This window comes from Cetorhinus maximus, chromosome 15 (genome assembly GCF_964194155.1).
Source record: "Cetorhinus maximus chromosome 15, sCetMax3.hap1.1, whole genome shotgun sequence".
Lineage (NCBI taxonomy): Eukaryota > Metazoa > Chordata > Chondrichthyes > Lamniformes > Cetorhinidae > Cetorhinus > Cetorhinus maximus.
In genome coordinates, this window is record NC_135893.1 from 4539912 (window position 1) to 4559066 (window position 19155).

At 43.2% G+C, this 19155-nt stretch overlaps 1 protein-coding gene across 1 annotated transcript in view; it reads right to left on the reverse strand.

Moving 5' to 3' along the window:
• The window catches only part of LOC144691131 (uncharacterized), a 122677-nt gene that overhangs the window by 77093 nt on the left and 26429 nt on the right, over positions 1-19155 (reverse strand). The window contains exons 5-6 of the mRNA XM_078559198.1: positions 13906-14084; positions 2820-2847 (exon numbers count right to left, since the gene is read on the reverse strand). Of these exons, the coding sequence (XP_078415324.1) occupies positions 2820-2847; positions 13906-14084 (207 nt within the window). The remainder of the gene's footprint in view (positions 1-2819; positions 2848-13905; positions 14085-19155) is intronic.

Here is a 19155-nt window from a genome sequence, read left to right on the forward strand (position 1 = left end):
CCTGCTCTTCAAAATAAGTGGCATTGGATTCTTTAAGTGCATCTTAGTGTGCCGACAGGGCCTCTGTTTAATGTCTTATCCAAACAGACAGGCAGCACCTCTAACAGTATTGTACTTCCTCAGTACAGCACTGGAGTTTCAGCCTAGATTTTTGTGCCAAGTTGCTGGAGAGAGACCTCAGCCTACAACCAGTGCTCCAGCTCTTACAAATTGTATGTCTCCATAAATTCACAAGGAAAATTTCGCCTCAAGTCATGATCTTGCACAGGGGTTGTGACTGGGCAGTGAGAGGGTTACTGACCAGTGCGCTGAGTGGTCAAGGCGAATTGAATAAACTGTGACCAGAGACGGCCCCTGCTCCTCTAGTGCTCCCCCCATGCACGCTCTGCTCCCCCTGCCCACACTCTGCTCTCGTCTAACCACACTTCTACCACAAAAACAAAAATACCTGGAAAAACTCAGCAGGTCTGACAGCATCTGCGGAGAGGGATACAGTTGATGTTTCGAGTCCGTATGACCCTTCATCAGAACTAAGACATATAGAAATGAGATGCAATATATTAAGACATTAAGGGAAGCGAGCTAGTGGCAGATGGCCCTTGTGCGGGTGCGGTGGGGGCGAAGGGATCTAAATGGGCTAAAAGGTGGAGATGAAACAATAGATTGAAATAAATTTAAAAATAGGAGGGAAAAGAAAAAAAAAGTATAAAAAAGATAATAAATTATTGGGAAAAGGGGGATCGGAAAGGGGGTGGGGATGGAGGAGAGAGTTCATGATCTGAAAGTGTTGAACTCAATACTAAGTCAGGAAGGCTGTAAAGTGCCTAGTCGGAAGATGAGATGCTGTTCCTCCAGTTTGCTTTGAGCTTCAGTTGAACATTGCAGCAGGCCAAGGACGGACATGTGGGCATGAGAGCAGGGTGGAGTGTTGAAATGGCAAGCGACAGGGAGGTCTGGGTCATGCTTGCAGACTGACCGAAGGTGTTCCGCAAAGTGGTCACCCAGTCTGCGTTTGGTCTCTCCAATGTAGAGGAGACTTCTACCACTAACTGATCACTGTCCCAGCACCCCCGTTATCTGATGGCAAATTGAACAGTACAGAAAAAAGTGGAATTTCTTTATCAGAATCTTTACCCGGACATCTATAGGAAATACCTCGCTTTTCTTAAATGAGTTATGAAAATAATTATCCAATGAAGTTTACAATATAATGATAGACTGAAAAGATACCCCAGTCGTGTAAAGCTGCTGTAGCCCTTTGCATATTGCACTTGAATGCAAATGAACAGGCTGATGGGCACACAGTAATGAGGTCAGTGGTAGGAGAAACCACGCATGAGCCGATGGACAGTGTGAGCCGAGTGTATATGTACAACTGTTCCTGGTGCCTGTTGTGGTTGGAGTTAGAATAGGACAAAAATGACCAAAGCAATGCTTTCAGATAATCCTCATTGTAACTTATATAACACATATTTACATACTAAATGCATATATTTACACATTAGGAATGCCTTAATAAATCGATACATGATGAATTTCCAAACTGTAAAACATTTGGAAATTAAACGTCTGTCAGGTTAACCTCGTAACGAATGTGAAATGCTCGTGTTTGACTCAGGCTTGTTGGGAAAATGGTTGGCAAACAAATCATGAAGATACCAGGTGAGGTGGCAATGCCAGGCGGTGAAAGCCAGGGTTGAACCAGTCATGGTGGGGCTCATCTCTCGGTTTATAAAGGTCCTTTTTAGCAAATTGAACAGTACAGAAAAAAGTGGAATTTCTTTATCAGAATCTTTACCCGGACATCTATAGGAAATACCTCGCTTTTCTTAAATGAGTTATGAAAATAATTATCCAATGAAATTTATAAATCACCTGTTAAGCTATGATTTTTTTTTAGTTTTAAAAAGTTTGTTTACTGAGTTGAAAGACATTAGGGTTGATGTGTTTGGAAAATCATCTGGTTCAGATGGAAGATTGCTCGGCACTGAGCGATAGCTGGCTCATCCATTCTCTGCTGGGATCTTCTACCATTTTTCCACAACGGAGTCAAGTGAAATCAACCAAGCAAAGTCAACAGGTGTTCAAACGCCCTTTTCCGAGTTCTTTTTCCGCTCATGCTGGACTCGATTTACCATCCGGGCTTTTGACATCAGATACAAATTTTCACGATTCATCTTTGTATTTCAAAAATGAAAGCATCCATTAAAATGCATTAAAGTCAGGAAGAAAATGTTAAAATGGGTATGTGTTAAATTGACATATGGGTACAGTCCACCAATGTTCAACAAAAATTACAACACCAGCCAACGGTTTATTCCTTCTCCTCCGATCTAGCTGCCCGGATGTCTCACTGAGGATGGCAGTATTTGAGCTGGCTGGTGCTCAATCTGAATTGTGGTTCAGGTCTGATTATTCTGGGTGTACGGTACATAAATCACACATAGTTCAGATACATTGAATATTCTGAAAGGTTGTAACAGGCTGGCATTATAAGTTGTAAATGAACTTGCTGTCTTGGTAGTTCTGAATTTGCGAGTGCCCGTGGTTTCAAGATGCAGCTTGTATCTTTTACGTGATGGATTTGGTGCTCCCAATGAGTTTCTGTTCAGATGTGTTTATTTGTAGAGGTTTCACCGTGCTTCCATGTTCACTTCTTTTGACAACCCTCTCTTGTCTTCCTGTACTGACTGTACCAAAATGAATTTGGATTTGACAAGTCAATCGCATAAAACACTCAAACCAAACAGACCAAAGTAATCATATTTTTCTGATATTCATTTCATGTTGGTCAGTCCGTGAAGTAATTTCAAAGGAACTTTTGGATTCTTGAATCACAAGGATCTCCTAAAAACGAAAAATACAGAAATGTCACTTTAGAGTTACTGTTTTTATCAAATGATGATACAGACAAAATGAAAAGTCTAAAGACCAATATGTACAGAAAAGGAAAATAATTAGGTGGTGAAACTGAACCAATTTGCATGAAGCAATGGAAAGGTCCTTTAATACAATGGAGCTAATGGTCATCTGACAAATCTATGCATGTACTTGAAATTACAATAGTACAATAGTGTGAGAGATGACCTTAGTTCTAAAGATCAAGACGTAGAATCAGTATGGATAGAGATAAGAAATACTAAAAGTAAGAAGTCACCTGTGGGAGTAGTTTATAAGTGGTATCTTACCAGTAACTGCACTGTCGGACAGGGTATACAGTACGAAATAATGGGGGCTGATGAGAAAGGTACAGCGATAATCATGAGTGATTTCAATATACATGTAGGTTGGACGAATCAGAGTGGCAAAGGTAGCCTGGAAGATGAGTTCATAGAGGCACATTCTACAGCCAACCAGAGAACAGGCTATTCTAGATCTGGTAATTGTTATGACTGGGTGAGGAGGAGTGAGCTGGCTCTCCTTTCATTCAGCCCTGCAGGTTGGCTACAACAAAGGTTTTTAAAAATTATTTTTCCCCTAGATACCTTTTCTAGTCCAAATGTATTTACTTTTTAACAAGGAGTCAATCAAACCAGGTTTACTTGAGTCAAAGAAAGAGTAAGTTTATTAGTTACTAAACCAAAGAAAAAAATAATAAAAGATGTGACGACACATACAGAGAGAGAGAGAGAGAGAGAGATGCTTCCTGCTCTTTTTCAGCAGCATTCTTAGATGACTGTCATGTTTCTTCCTGCTTGTCTCTCTCTCTGCTTTTGGCAGAGCCAGTTTTTAAACTAATTTCTGTATATTCCAAGAAGGGATTCCAATTGACATCTATTGTTGTCGTGATCCTAGTTTTTCTCTTTCATCTCAGAAACGTTTTGACACATTTTGAGATATAAATCAACAGGAGATGGAGTTGTTTCATTCTCCAAAGGGGTTTTGAGTGTCTGGTTGGGTGTAACTGGCTGAGCAGCAAATCCCATTATCTTCACAGAATTACAGGGAATTAAAAGTCCAGCACTTTGCACTTTTAATGCCTTCCTATCAAGAATCCCTGTTTCAACTGGGCCTTGACACATCTCCACCTGCAGGTATGAAATTCCATGCAACATCTGAGAGTTGGTGTGTAGTGCAAATCATACAGAAACTTTCCAACAAAGTGGTCACTTACAATTTTTTTATTCATTCGTGGGATGTGCACTTCGCTGGCTGAGCCAATATTTATTGCCCATCCCTAGTTGCCCTCAAGAAGGTAGTGGTGAGCTGCCTTCTTGAACTGCTGCAGTACATGTGGTGCAGGTACACCCACAGTGCTGTTAAGAAGGGAGTTTCAGGATTTGGACCCAGTGACAGTGAAGGAACGGCAATATATTTCCAAGTCAGGATGGTGAGTGACTTGGAGGGGAGCTTCCAGGTGGTGGTGTGCCCACCTATCTGCTGCCCTTGTCCTTTTAGATGGTAGTGGTCGTGGGTTTGGAAGATGCTGTCTGAGGAGGTTTGGTAAATTTCTGGATATCAGATGACTGCTGGTATCCATCTTTGGTCAGTGTCTTTACTTGCATTTAAAAAAAACAGGACTTCTTTAAACAGTTCAATATGCCCGTGGTTAGCTGGTGAAGTTGTTGGTAGATCTCAGTCAATAATCATGTCTGTCATCATGACATAATGTGCAATGACACAGAATTGATTCATGACCTCATAGTAAAGGAGCTCCAGGCTGTCAGTGATCATAACAAGATTGTTATACTTTCCAGTGAGAAAGAAAGACTCTTGGAGAAGATGCATCATTCGCGCCAAACGAAGGAAGTTAAAAGATAGTATCAGGTTGAAAGAAAAAGTGTACAATTCCGCGAAGATTAGTGGCAGTTCTGAAAATTGAACAGGATACTTGAAAAAAAGCAAATAATAATAAAAAAAACACGAGAAATCAGAAATTAGAATGAGAGACAGCTAGCTAAAAATATAAAAAAACAGAAAGTAAGACATTTCTATGGATATTTAAAAAAGAAAAGAGTAACTAAAGTGAGTGTTGGTCCTCTAGAGAGAGTGTCTGGGAAATTAATACGGGGAAATAAGGGATGCATTTTGGTAGGAAGAACACATGGAGAGACAATATAAAATAAGGGGTTCAATTCTTAAGGGGGTGCAGGGGCAGAGGGACCTGGGTGTATATGTGCATAGGTCATTGACGGTGGCAGGACAGGTGGCGAGAGCAGTTAATACAGCATCCAGTATCCTAGGGTTTATTAATAGGGGCATAGAGTACAAGAGCAAGGAGATTATGCTGCGTTTACATAAGACACTAGTTAGACCTCAGCTAGAGTATTGTGTACAGTTCTGGGCACCACACTTTCGGAAGGATGCGAATGCATTGGAGACAGTGCATAAGAGGTTTACAAGAATGGTTCCAGGGATGAAGATAGATTGAAGAGGTTGGGACCATTCTCCTTGGAGAGGAGATTTGATAGAGGTGTTCAAAATCATGAGGGGGCTGAATAGAGTAGATAGGGAGAAACTGTTCCCACTTGTACAAGGATCGAGAACAAGGGGGCAGAGATTTAAAGTGATTTGCAAAAGAAGAGAATGTGATGTGAGAAAAAACTTTTTCACACAGCGAGTGGTTCAAGTCTGGAATGCACTGCCTGGACACGTGGTGGAGACAGGTTCAATCGAGGCATTCATGAGGGCATTGGATGATTATTTGAATAGAAACAATGAGCAAGGGTATGGGGAAAAGGCAGGAGAATAGCACAACGTCATAAAGCTAATTCGGAGAGCCAGTGCAGACACAAATAACATCCTATATATAACTATAAATCAAGAAGTGAAAGGAAGGGAGGAACTTAAAACTATTACAATTATCAGGGAAAGAGTAATGAGAAAATTATTGGAACTAAAAATTGACAAGTCCCCAGATCCTGATGGACTTCATCTTAAAAGTGGCTGCTGAGATAGTAGATGCATCAGTTTTAATCTTCCAAAATTGCCTAGATTCTGGAAAGGTCCCATTAGTTTGGAAAATAGAGTTTGTAACTCCTCCATTCAAAGAAGATACAGAAAGCAGGAAACTACCGGCCAATTAGCCTAACATCTGCCACAGGGAAAATACTAGAATCTATTATTAAGGAGGTTTCTGCAGGGTACCTTGAGAATCATAATGCAATCTGGCAGAATCAATGTGGTTTTGAGAAAGGGAAATTGTGTTTGACTAATTTATTAGAGTTATTTGAGTAAGTTACAAGCATTGTGAATAAAGGGGAACCTGTAGATGTGGTGTACTTGGATTTCCAAACAGCATTTGGTAAGGTGGCACAAAGGTTACTACACAAAATAGGAGCTCATGGTGTAGGGGGTAACATATTAGCATGGATCAAGGATTGGTTAGCTAACAGGAAACAGAGAGGCGGGGTAAATGGGTCATCTTCAGGTTGGCAAGATGTCGTCAGTGGAGTGCCACAGGGATCAGTGCTAGGGCTTCAACTATTTGCAATCTTTATTCATGACTTGGATGAAAGGACCAAAATGTGTGGTTGCTAGATTTACTGACAACAAAGTTAGGTTGGAAAGTAAGTTATGAAGAGAACATAAGGAGACTGCAAAGAGATATAGATAAGCTAAATGAATGGACAAAAATTTGGTAGATAAAGTATAATGTGGGGAAATATGAATTTTGGCAGGAAAAACAGAAAAGAAGCATATTACTTAAATGCTAATTAATAGCATTTATTTCACATTTAAATAATGCTAAATTATTTTAGCATTATTTATACTGGTGGCAGAATGGTAATGTCGCTGGACTCGTAATCCAGAGGCACAGCTAATACTTTGGGGACGCGTGTTTAAATTCCACCACAGCAGCCAGTGGAATTTAAATTCAATCACATCTGGAATTGAAAGCTCGTTTCAGTAATGGTGATCATGGAGCTATAATCAATTGATATAAAAACCCATTTGGTTCACTTACGTCCTTTAGGGAAGGAAATTTGCCGTCCTTACCTGGTTTGGCCTACATGTGACTCCAAACCCACAGCAATGTGGTTGACTCTAAACTGCCCTCTGAAATGGCCCAGCAAGTCACTCAGTTCAAAGGCAATTCGGGATGGACATCAAATGCTCGCCTTGCCAGTGACACCCACATCCCATGAAAGAATTTTTAAAAACTCTGCAGTACAGAGGGATCTGGATGTACTGGTATATGAATCACAAAAGGTCAGTAAGCAGTTACTGCAAATGATTAGGAAGAAAAATGGAATGTTGTTAATTATTGCAAAGGGAATGGAATATAAAAGTAGGGAAGCTTTGCTACAGTTCTACAGGGTGTTGGTGAGACCATATCTGGAATACTCTGTATAGTTTTAGTCTCCTCATTTAAGAAATGATATAAATGCATTAGAAACAGTGCATAGATGGTTCACTTGACTGATTCCTGGGATAAAGAGCTAGTATTATGAGAAAAGCTTGTGCAGACTGGGTCTGTATCTACAGGAGTTTAGAATGAGAGGTGATCTTATTGAAATATAGAAGGTCCTGAGGGAACTTGACAGGATGGATGCTGAAAGGATGTTTTCCCTTGTGGGAAGGACTGGAACTAGGGGACACAGTTTAAAAATAAGGGGTCTCCCATTTAAGATGGAGATGAGGAGAATTTTTTTCTCTCAAAGGGTCATTAGTCTGTGGAATTCTCTTCCCCTGAGAGCAGTGGAGGCTAGGTCATTGAATATTTTTAAGGCTGAGTTGGATAGATTCTTGATGGACAAGGGAGTCAAAGGGTAAAGGTCAGACAGAAAATTAGAGGCCACAATCATATTGAGCCATGATCTTATCAAATGGTGGAGCAGGCTCGAGGGGCCGAATGGCCTATTCCTGTTCATTCATATGTTTGTATGTAATTATGATTGCTGGAACTAAAATATTATTTGAAAGATTTTTAGTCTTTTAACTTGAAAGTTGTTCTCCAGGCTGTGTAACTATGACTTTAAGAGAACAGTGCACCATGATATTAACATACTATGCTGCTTTGTAAGAAGTAAGGGATTCTGCTTCATGATTTCCAGCATCACACGCCCACAACTGAAGCAGGATGATAAGCAAAGGTGCAGGATTTCCCCAAAGAGAAAGGAGGCTGAAGGCACAATGAAACCCGGGTCTCCATGTTTCCATGCAGAGGCCTCGGAATAGGACAGTGAAAGTGGCATTATAGTGAGTTGGAAGGCGAGTATAACTCAGACAAGAAAAAATGAAACAGGCAAAAATCACTCATATTAAAATGTGAAGACATCTCAGCATAAAAAATAAGAACCATATATATAAGCAGAACAAGGAGCTGAAGAGGTGAAAATTCACTGTCAACTCAGCTGATTTTAAAGATTCTAAAGTAAAAAATACCAGCCAATAAAGAATACGCCATCTCAGTGCCTATTTCTCTTTGTGGGACCTCTCTATGCTCAAATTAGATTTCACATTTCCTTAGTTATGATAGTGATTATTGTTCAAAAGAATTTTAATGGCAGGGAAGGTCCTGAGGTTATGAAAGGCGCTACATAAATGCAAATTTCTTTCTTCTATTATGAATGCCCAATTTTGACATTAAACTATATTTATTTTTACTTAGTGACTAAAGATAGTTTTCCTCCCTTTCTGTGTCAGTTACTGGCTGCCACATAAGTTGGCTCAATTGAGGAAAGCCAGCACAGACTTGTTAAAGGTAAACTGTATTTAACCAGTTTGATTGTGTTTTTTGATGTGGTAACAAAGAGGGTTGATGAAGGTAATGTGATTGATGTGGTGCACATGGACTTCCAAAAGGCATTTGATCAAGTGCCACATGGTAGAGTTGGAACAACGTTGAAGCCCATGGAATAAAAGGGAGAGTGACAACATTATCAGGCCATTAGTGGTGAACTTTGGACAGGAGGAAGGTACACTCCACCACTTTCCAAGATGAAGGTGAGAAACAAACAAATCACCCTTAGGGGAGTGCGAAGCGAGAGACATTTCCTATAATCCAGACAACCGTCGAAACTTGTGACTGTCTAAAGAGATATTAAAAATGCAAAGTCCTGGATATTGAAACAATAGCTGTCACAGACAGACACACCCAAATCCTCTTGGAAATACATAATGGGTGACGTATTTCAGGGCAAGGCTGCCCTGTCAGAAATTGTGGAGAGTTACCTGTCATTTGGTCGCTGTTTAAATCTGCTGTTTTCTTCCTGGAGCAGTCTTCTGTTTTCTTGCTTTCAGGTAATAAATAGCCTTCACTTGGTCTCTAACATGGAGAGATAAGTTATTAACCTTGCAAGTATGGTAAGTCACGTTTTGAAAGTAATGCTTCATTTGTCTGAGCTTGATGTTGTGAATGTGACAACGAATAAAGCAGGATATTTGTTCTACGTTCTGAATTGATTGTCATTAGAACACACCAAACGTAACCCTGAGAACTCTGAAGTTTCCAGCTTGAAGAACATTCTCTCTGATCACTTCATCCTCTTTATCTTATATACCCACAGCTGGTAACCTTCTGCGAGCATGTTTCCCCCATAAGCTGAAGTGTACATGACCAATGTTCACCTTGGCTAGTCACTGCCAATTTTGATTTGATCACTTCAAAGTTTACCATCATTCCATTAGCACAGTCAAGTCCTCTTAATCTGGACAGCAGAAATAACTTCAGGTTGCTCCTCTCCATAACAAATAGGGCCATACCTTCCTTGGAGAGGCAATCAGTGTCAGGGCCATTGCCGTGTAAACCCTTACCTTTGAAGTTCCGAGAGGGGTTCCCCAGCACATCTTTGGGGTGCCCCCCAAATCAGACACTGGGGAGCTCAGAAGTTACGGCCCATGGTCTTCTCTAATCACCTTCCATGGGGCCCTCCATCCTCATTACTGACACCACATGTTGCCTCAGAACTATGTTTCACCTCTCGCACCATTCATTTTTAGAATGTTTTCATGAGATGTGGATGGTGCCGACAAGGTCAGCCATCCTTAATTGCCCTTGAACTGAGTGGCTTGCTAGGCCACTTCAGAGAGCAATTAAGAGTCAACCACATGGCTGTGGGTCTGGAGTCACATGCAGGCCAGACCAGGCAAGGACGACAGGTTTCCTTCTCTAAAAGGACATCAGTGAACCAGATGGGATTTTAAGACAATTGATGATTGTTTCAGGGTCACCATTACTGAGGCTAGCTTTATATTACAGATTTTATTAATTAATTGAATTTCAATTCCACCAGCTGCCATGATGGGATTTGAACTTGTGTCCATAGAGCATTAGCCAGAGCTTCTGGATTATCAGCACAATGACATCATCACTACACCACCATCTCCCCTTCAGATCAGATCCTAATCTGCCCACAACACTGAAACTATAATGATTCTCGCAAATGACATTTTATAGAAGTGCAACCGTGGTTTATTGTCCATACATATGGACCCCTCCACTGTCTTGCACACCATGGAATACTGCACCTTCCTCAAACTGCTCTCCCCACTGTTCGCTTTTGTGACACTGCTTTTTCCTGGTTTCACTCCTACCTTCACACCGTAGAGCGACAATGTTTCAACTAGTTTCTCCTCCTATTCCCTCAAGGTCGCCTCTGGAGTCAATCATTGGCCTCTTTTTTATTAACTCCTACCCTTTGATGATATTATCCTAAAGCATGAATCAATTAGTACATGTATGCTGAAGACACCCATTACTATCTTGTCACCTGTGCCATCGATTACACTTGGCTGATAGACATTACCTATCTGTCACAAGACCCAGATGAACCAAAACTTCCTCCAGCTTTATATCAACAAGAGTGGACCTTGAATTCCCACAGGCATTTATATACCTCAATCCTAGACTCTGTCTCCCATCCCATCTCCCATTTCTTGTCAGTCCTGGGTATGAAGCTTTTGCATCCACCACTACTCTCCTCCGTCTGGCTAAACTTGTTCTCACACTGAACAATTACTCCTTAAACTCCTCTCACTTCCTCCAAATAAAAGGTGTGACTATGGGTACCCACATGGGCCCCAGTTATGCCTGTCTCTTTATGGGGCATGTGGAACATTCCTTGTTCCAGTCCTACTCCGGCCCCCTCCCACAACTCTTTCTCCGGTACATCGATGATTACTTCGGTGCTGCTTCATGCTCTCGTCGGGACCTGGAAAACTTTATTAATTTTGCTTCCAATCTCCACCCCTCCATCATTTTCACATGGTCCATCTCTGACACTTCACTTCCCTTCCTTGACCTCTCTGTCTCAATGTCTGGTGATAGACTGTCCACCAATATCCATTACAAGCCTACCGATTCCCACAGCTACTTCGACTACAGCTCCTCACACCCTGCTTCCTGTAAGGACTCCATCCCATTCTCAGTTCCTTCGCCTCTGTCGCATCTGTTCTGATGATGCCACTTTCAAAAACAGTTCCTCTGACATGTCCTCCTTCTTCCTTAACCGAGGTTTTCCACCCATGGTGGTTGACAGGGCCCTGAACCGTGTCCGGCCCGTCTCCCGCGCATCCGCCCTCACGCCGTCTCCTCCCTCCCAGAAACATGATAGGGTCCCCCTTGTCCTCACTTTTCACCCCACTAGCCTCCGCATTCAAAGGATCATCCTCCGCCATTTCCGCCAACTCCAGCATGATGCCACCACCAAACACATCTTCCCTTCACCCGCCCCCTGGCGGCATTCCGTAGGGATTGTTCCCTCCGTGACACCCTGGTCCACTCCTCCATCACCCCCTACACCTCAACCCCCTCCCACAGCACCTTCCCATGCAACCGCAGAAGGTGCAACACCTGCCCCTTTACTTCCCCTCTCCTCACTGTCCAAGGGCCCAAACACTCCTTTCAAGTGTAGCAGCATTTCACTTGCACTTCCCTCAACTTAGTCTACTGCATTCGTTGCTCCCAATGCGGTTTCCTCTACATTGGAGAGACCAAACGCAGACTGGGTGACCACTTTGCAGAACACTTTTGGTCTGTCCGCAAGCATTACCCAGACCTCCCTGTCGCTTGCCATTTCAACACTCCACCCTGCTCTCATGCCCACATGTCCGTCCTTGGCTTGCTGCATTGTTCCAGTGAAGCTCAACGCAAACTGGAGGAACAGCACCTCATCTTCCGACTAGGTACTTTATAGCCTTCCGGACTGAATATTGAGTTCAACAATTTTAGATCATCAACTCTCTCCTCCATCCCCACCCCCTTTCCGATTTTCTCCCCCTCCTTTTTGTTTTTTCCAAAAAATTGTATAGATTTTTCTTTTCCCACCTATTTCCATTATTTTCAAATGTATTTCCATCCATTGTTTTATCTCTACCTTTTAGCCTTTTTCAATTCCTTCACCCCACCCCACCCCCACTAGGGCTATCTGTACCTTGCTCGTCCTGCTTTCTACCCTTAATTAGCACATTCCTTTAGATAATATCACCACCTTCAACACCTCTTTGTCCTTTTGTCTGTGACATCTTTTGGCTCTCTCCACCTATCACTGGCCCTCTATCCAGCTCTTCTTGTCCCAACCACCTCCCCCCCGCCGAAACCAGCTTATATTTCACCTCTTTTCTATTTTTCCTTAGTTCTGTTGAAGAGTCATACGGACTCGAAACGTTAACCGTGTTCCTCTCCGCAGATGCTGCCAGACCTGCTGAGTTTTTCCAGGTATTTTCGTTTTTGTTTTGGATTTCCAGCATCCGCAGTTTTTTGCTTTTATCTTTGCATATTGTGTTGACCGGGAGCTCAGCTTCCTCCCTGACATCCAACCTGTCACCAATTTAATTTTCTTTCACTTGTTATATTGTCTACCACTGCCTCTACTTATTCTCTTGGCTACCGAGATTCTAATCTGCGCTTTTATTATTTTACAGCTCGATTTCTCCAACATTCTCTTCACCATCTCCTGCTTTTCCCATTCATAAACTACAAATCATCCAGAATTCCATGACATGTGTTCCCGCCAGCGACAAGATCTGGCTTTGCTGAACTCCACGAGTTTCCAGTATCTCTAAAAATTAAGATATTGGGACAATTTTACAGGGAAAATGACTGATATAATGCCAACTTTAGAATCATATCGGAACATGTTTGTGGAATGTTTTGAGTTTTTAGATTTGTAGATAATACTATTTTACACGTGTGACTATGTATCTTAAGAATATATATTTACCTTTCCAGCTGTCGTTTTCTCAGCATCTGTCAATGAAAGAAAAATAGAAGTAAAATAGGAGAAGTAAAGGATGTGAACATGATTTATTCCATTTTGTTCTACTTTACCAGCTTTTATTAACATGAAAATAGCAGGTGTTCTTCATAGCAAATGACACACTGGCCTCAATTTTAATACACTCTCACCCTTGCTCAGCACATGTGGCAAAGGTTAAAATTAGGCCGAGGTGACTTAACAGCTGAGGCTGTATCTTACCTACCTGGCACCATCTTACCTTTGCCAAAATTGAAGTCAACCAAGACCCTCACTACCGGCAGATAGGACCTGCCAGTAAATTAAATTCAAAGTCTCAGCCTGAAGTTACCAATCAGGCTGCAACGTAATAAACAAAGTCAGGGGGACGTCCACACTGACTGCAGCAAAATACCAAAAAATCTCAGTTAGGACTCCTTGTGGGCCAGGTGGATCAGGAATGCTCTCCCTCTGCCTCACCAGGCTTTGTAAGGAGTCCTTTGATCTCCGAAGACCTGGCTTCCCTCAATTGTTCTTCAACCTTCAACTCCCATCTGCACTTCCTCTACCCCCAACGATCTCCTCCAGGCCCCTCTTCCCACTAATTGTCAGATACTGATCCCATGATTTCTCTGTTGTGACCTCCTGCTGCCAAATTTCCTCACGGGTTTGACAGCAGAAAACACTGTTCGAAAGAAAAGTAAATTATTTCCAATCTAATTGAAAGAATATGGCAAATCATACTGGAACAGGAAGATGTACACAGTAAATCAAAAGAAGTACTCACCTTCACGTTTTGAACGCCTTCTCTTTCTCTTCCAAATAAAAAAAGCCACCGCGCAAGCTACGATAAGCACCACAATGACAACAGGCACAATTATATTGACCAAATTAGTCTTTTTTTCACATATCGTGTCAGTACTAGAGGTTCCTAGTTTGACCTGATTTTGGTTGCGTTCCTTACAACTGGGGAAAATGCAGAAAAAAATTAAATCAACACAAATATCCACGTTAGTTGTTGTAGTAATATTTATAACGAACCTGTGACAATTAATCTCTTATGGAAATCTTATTCCAAGTCCATTACCATTACAGGAAATGATGGAAGGCTGATTCATTATATTTAATCAAAATAACTACTGGCCAAGCACCTCGAATAACTACAAGATCCTCTTCAAAATAGTCCCATGGGATTTTTCTACCTCAGCCCCACAACCCTTTGAGTTCTCTACTCCTCTAATTCTGGCCTCCTGTATGTTCCCAATTATAACTGCTCCACTAGTGGGGTCATGCCTTCATTTGCCAAAGCCCCACGCTCTAGAATTCCCTCCCTACATCTTTCCCCCTCTCTACCTCGCTCTCCTCCTTCAAGACAATCCTTAAAACACACCTCTTTGATTAAGCTTTTGGCCATCTCACCTAATATCTCCTTATGTGGCTCGGTGTCATGTTTTATTTTACTGTGCTCCTGTGAATAGCCTCGGGACGTTTCATTACTTTAACCGTGCTTTTTTGTTGTTGTTGTTGCTTTGACTGAGGCATGGCTACAACTATTTCAAATCCACTTCGGCTTATAAGTGTCAACTAACATTTGTGCCGCTGTTATGACCCAGCAGTTGGTAAAGCTGAGTTATTTAAAAATCCCAGAGGGAAACTTTAAATAACTGTCATAACCTATATTTTTAAGTAGTATCTTTGAAATGCAGCTTGAAATTCAAGAATCAGACCACCAGTCCTCGAGAGGTTTTATATTAAACTAAATGAAACATTTCATTAAGTTACAACACATTAAACACATATACATGGCTACAAATTACCACTATCTTAACATATAACAAATTGCCAAACTAAACTCCATCGAGGCAACAGCAACACATAGGGGAGAATAATCCCCCTGTCAGGGGGTTTGTGCGGGGATGGGCAGGAGCGAGCGTGAACCCGATTGGCGCTCCCGATCCGGTGGGCGCCGCCAGTTTACATGGGTGGGCCAATTAAGGCCCACCCATCGTGACGCACAGCCGAAAGTGCTGAGCAGTCCCTGTGCGGGTGGGGGGTGGGATTCCCTGAGAGGTTCCCTGTGCTCATAGAGATCTCCCCGAGGCACAGAGGCGCCTCAGGGAGATTGGTTTCAGCGTTAAAGTTTGAAATGAAGGTTTGTAACACTTTTAAAACATGTCCCCTCATGTGACACTATCACATGAGCTGGGACATGTCAAAGACTAAAAGTAGAAATTGTTATTACGTTTTAAAACACTTCATGAAACCTCAACCCGCCCATTGATGAAGTTTCATGAAAAACGGGAAAGCCGCCTGGGCTCTTCACGTACCCGCCAACCTTAAGATTGGGCAGGCAGCAATCTTAACCATTCTTAACAGGCTTAATGACTTCCTTAAGGGCCTTAGACAGATCGACGGGTGCGTAGCTGACATGGCTACATGTCCGCCGAACTGACAATCTAAATGATGCGCGGTGACATTGGGACGACCGATCGACATCACTGCGCAGGTAAGAGAGTTTTGGATGACATTTTACGCGTCAGCAAGTGGGCCCCACCCCCGCTTGCCGATGGGAAAATTATTCCCATTGACTTTAAAGCAGACACCAGGCAAAGCATTTTCACTTAACGCATTCAAAATAAGGTTCCTTTCACTTTGGTTCCTTGCACACACAGTGGGAGGCTTACAGGCATTGATCTTACATTGCCTCTGCCCTGCACGCACAAAACTGGTACCGGTTAAATCCAGCATATCTCATTGAATGTAAATTCTCATTGTATCACTCGTCCCTTTGAACTCCACCTCTTCTAACAGTAAAACCCTTTTCATAGTACCAATTTTATTGGTAACATAAACATATTGCTTGGTGTCTGCTAGATAGGTGCCAGATTTCACTTGCCTTCTTGAATGTCTATTCAACAAAATGCAAATGCGCTCTGCCTCTCTTACATCTCAAAACTAGTACACATCAAAGCACTCAGACTAGCTGGCTTTAATCCAATTAAGACACATCCCTTGAGTATCATGGGGAGATGGTGAGATTCTCTCTTGTTGGAGATGACCATTGCCTGACACTTGTGCGGCTGTCATGAAGCGATTAATGTATATAATATTATTGGAAATTTGTTTTAAAAACAGAGGTTTCTTGTTCTTATTTCGGATTTCCAGTATCCGCAGTATTTTGCTTTTATGTTCATTTCCCAAAGAGGGGGTAATAAACCAGCTGTAGAAGTTGAGTTCACGGAAAATGAGTTCAAGGAACTCATTTCTCGTTATCTTGGCTCCCTTCTCTCTCCCCTTGTCCAGTCCCTTCCCACCTACATCCGTGATTCCTCTGACACCTTACGTCACATCAACAATTTCCAGTTCCCTGGCCCCAACCGCTTCCTCTTCACCATGCATGTCCAATCCCTCTACACCTCCATCCCCCACCAGGATGGTCTGAGGGCCCTTAGCTTCTTCCTTGAACAGAGGCCTGAACAATCCCCATCCACCACTACTCTCCTCCGTCCGGCTGAACTTGTTCTCACACTGAACAATTTCTCCTTTAACTCCTCTCACTTCCTCGAAATAAAAGGTGTGGCTATGGGTACCCGCATGGGCCCCAGTTATGCCTGTCTCTTTATGGGGCATGTGGAACATTCCTTGTTCCAGTCCTACTCCGGCCCCCTCCCACAACTCTTTCTCCGTTACATCGATGCTTACTTCGGTGCTGCTTCATGCTCTCGTCGTGACCTGGAAAAATTTATTAATTTTGCTTCCAATCTCCACCCCTCCATCATTTTCACATGGTCCATCTCTGACACTTCCCTTCCCTTCCTTGACCTCTCTGTCTCAATTTCTGATGATAGACTGTCCACCGATATCCATTACAAGCCTACCGACTCCCACAGCTACCTCGACTACAGCTCCTCACACCCCCCGCTTCCCGTAAGGACTCCATCCCATTCTCTCAGTTCCTTCGCCTCCGTCGCATCTGTTCTGATGACGCTACCTTCAAAAACAGCTCCTCTGACATGTCCTCCTTCTTCCTTAACCGAGGTTTTCCACCCACGGTCGATGACAGGGCCCTCTACCATGTCCGGCCCATATCCCGCGCATCCTCCCTCACGCCTTCTCCTCCCTCCCAGAAACATGATAGGGTCCCCCTTGTCCTCACTTATCACCCCACCAGCCTCCGCATTCAAAGGATCATCCTCCGCCATTTCCGCCAACTCCAGCATGATGCCACCACCAAACACATCTTCCCTTCACCCCCCCGGCGGCATTCCGTAGGGATCGTTCCCTCCGGGACACCCTGGTCCACTCCTCCATCATCCCCTACTCCTCAACCCCCACCTATGGCACCTCCCCATGCCCACACAGAAGATGCAACACCTGCCCCTTCACTTCCTCTCTCCTCACCGTCCAAGGGCCCAAACACTCCTTTCAAGTGAAGCAGCATTTCACTTGCATTTCCCCTAACTTAGTCTACTGCATTCGTTGCTCCCAATGCGGTCTCCTCTATATTGGAGAGACCAAACGCAAACTGGGCGACCGTTTTGCAGAACACCTGCGGTCTGTCCGCAAGAAAGACCCAAACCTCCCTGTCGCTTGCCATTTTAACACTCCACCCTGCTCTCTTGCCCACATGTCTGTCCTTGGCTTGCTGCATTGTTCCAGTGAAGCCCAACGCAAACTGGAGGAACAGCACCTCATCTTCCGACTAGGCACTTTACAGCCTTCCGGGCTGAATACTGAATTCAACAACTTTAGATCTTAAACTCCCTCTCCCCCCATCCCCATCCCGTTTCTTCCCCCTCCCCCCTTTTCTAAAAAAAATTTATATAGATTCTTCTTTTCCCACCTATTTCCATTATTTTTAAATCTACAACTAATACCTTGTTAGTCTTTCCACCCCACCCCCACTAGAGCTGTACCTTGAGTATCCTGCCATCCATTCTTAATTAGCACTTTTCTTAGATAATATCACCACCTTCAACACCTCTTTGATCCTTTTGTCTTTGACATCTTTTGATTATCTGCTCCTATCACTGCTTGCTTATCACCACAACCACACCACCCCCAACTTCTCTCCCCCCGCCCCCCACCTTAAACCAGCTTATATTTCACCTCTCTCCTAACTATACTTCAGTTCTGTTGAAGGGTCATGAGGCCTCGAAACGTCAGCTCTTTTCTTCTCCACCGATGCTGCCAGACCTGCTGAGATTTTCCAGGTAATTCTGTTTTTGTTGTAGAAGTTGGTGGGTTGGGCCTGCTGTGGGGCGAGGGGAAAGGGAGCTGAAACAGATGTTGGGTGGGTGCAACATTCTTAAAAGCCCACAGAAATTTCCTTTTTCGGAGGCCTCTGGTGATGTCTTTAAGGATCACCAGTTAGGCCTTTCAATTTAGGCCAATCCCCCCCGTATCAATATCCTGGGGGTTACCATTGACCAGAAACTGAACTGGAGCAGCCATATACATACTGTGACTACAAGGGCAGGTCAGAGGCTGGGAATTCTGAGGCGGGTAACTCACCTCCTGACTCCCCAAAGCCTGCCCACCATCAACAAGGCACAAGTCAGGAGTTTGATGGAATACTCTCCACTTGCCTGGATGAGCGCAGCTCCAATAACACTCGATAAGCTCAACACCATTTAAGACAAAGCAGCCGTTTGAGTGACGTCCCATCCACCACTTTAAATATTCACTCCCTCCGCCACCAATACATAGTGGTAGCAGTGTCTACCATCTTCAAGATGAACTGCAGCAACTCACCAAGGTCCCTTCCAGTACCTTCCAACTCACGACCTCTACCTAACGATAAGGCAGCAGATGCTTGGGAACACCGTTCCCTTCCAAGCCATACACCACCCTGAATTGGAACTCTGTTTCTATGCCTTCACTGACACTGGGTCAAAATTATGGGACTCCCTTCCCAACAGTGCTGTGGGTGTACCGACACCAAGAGTGCAATGGCTCAAGGAGATAGCTCACCACCACCTTCTCAAGGGCAATTAGGGATGGTCAATAAATGCTGGCCTAGCCAGCAATGCCCATC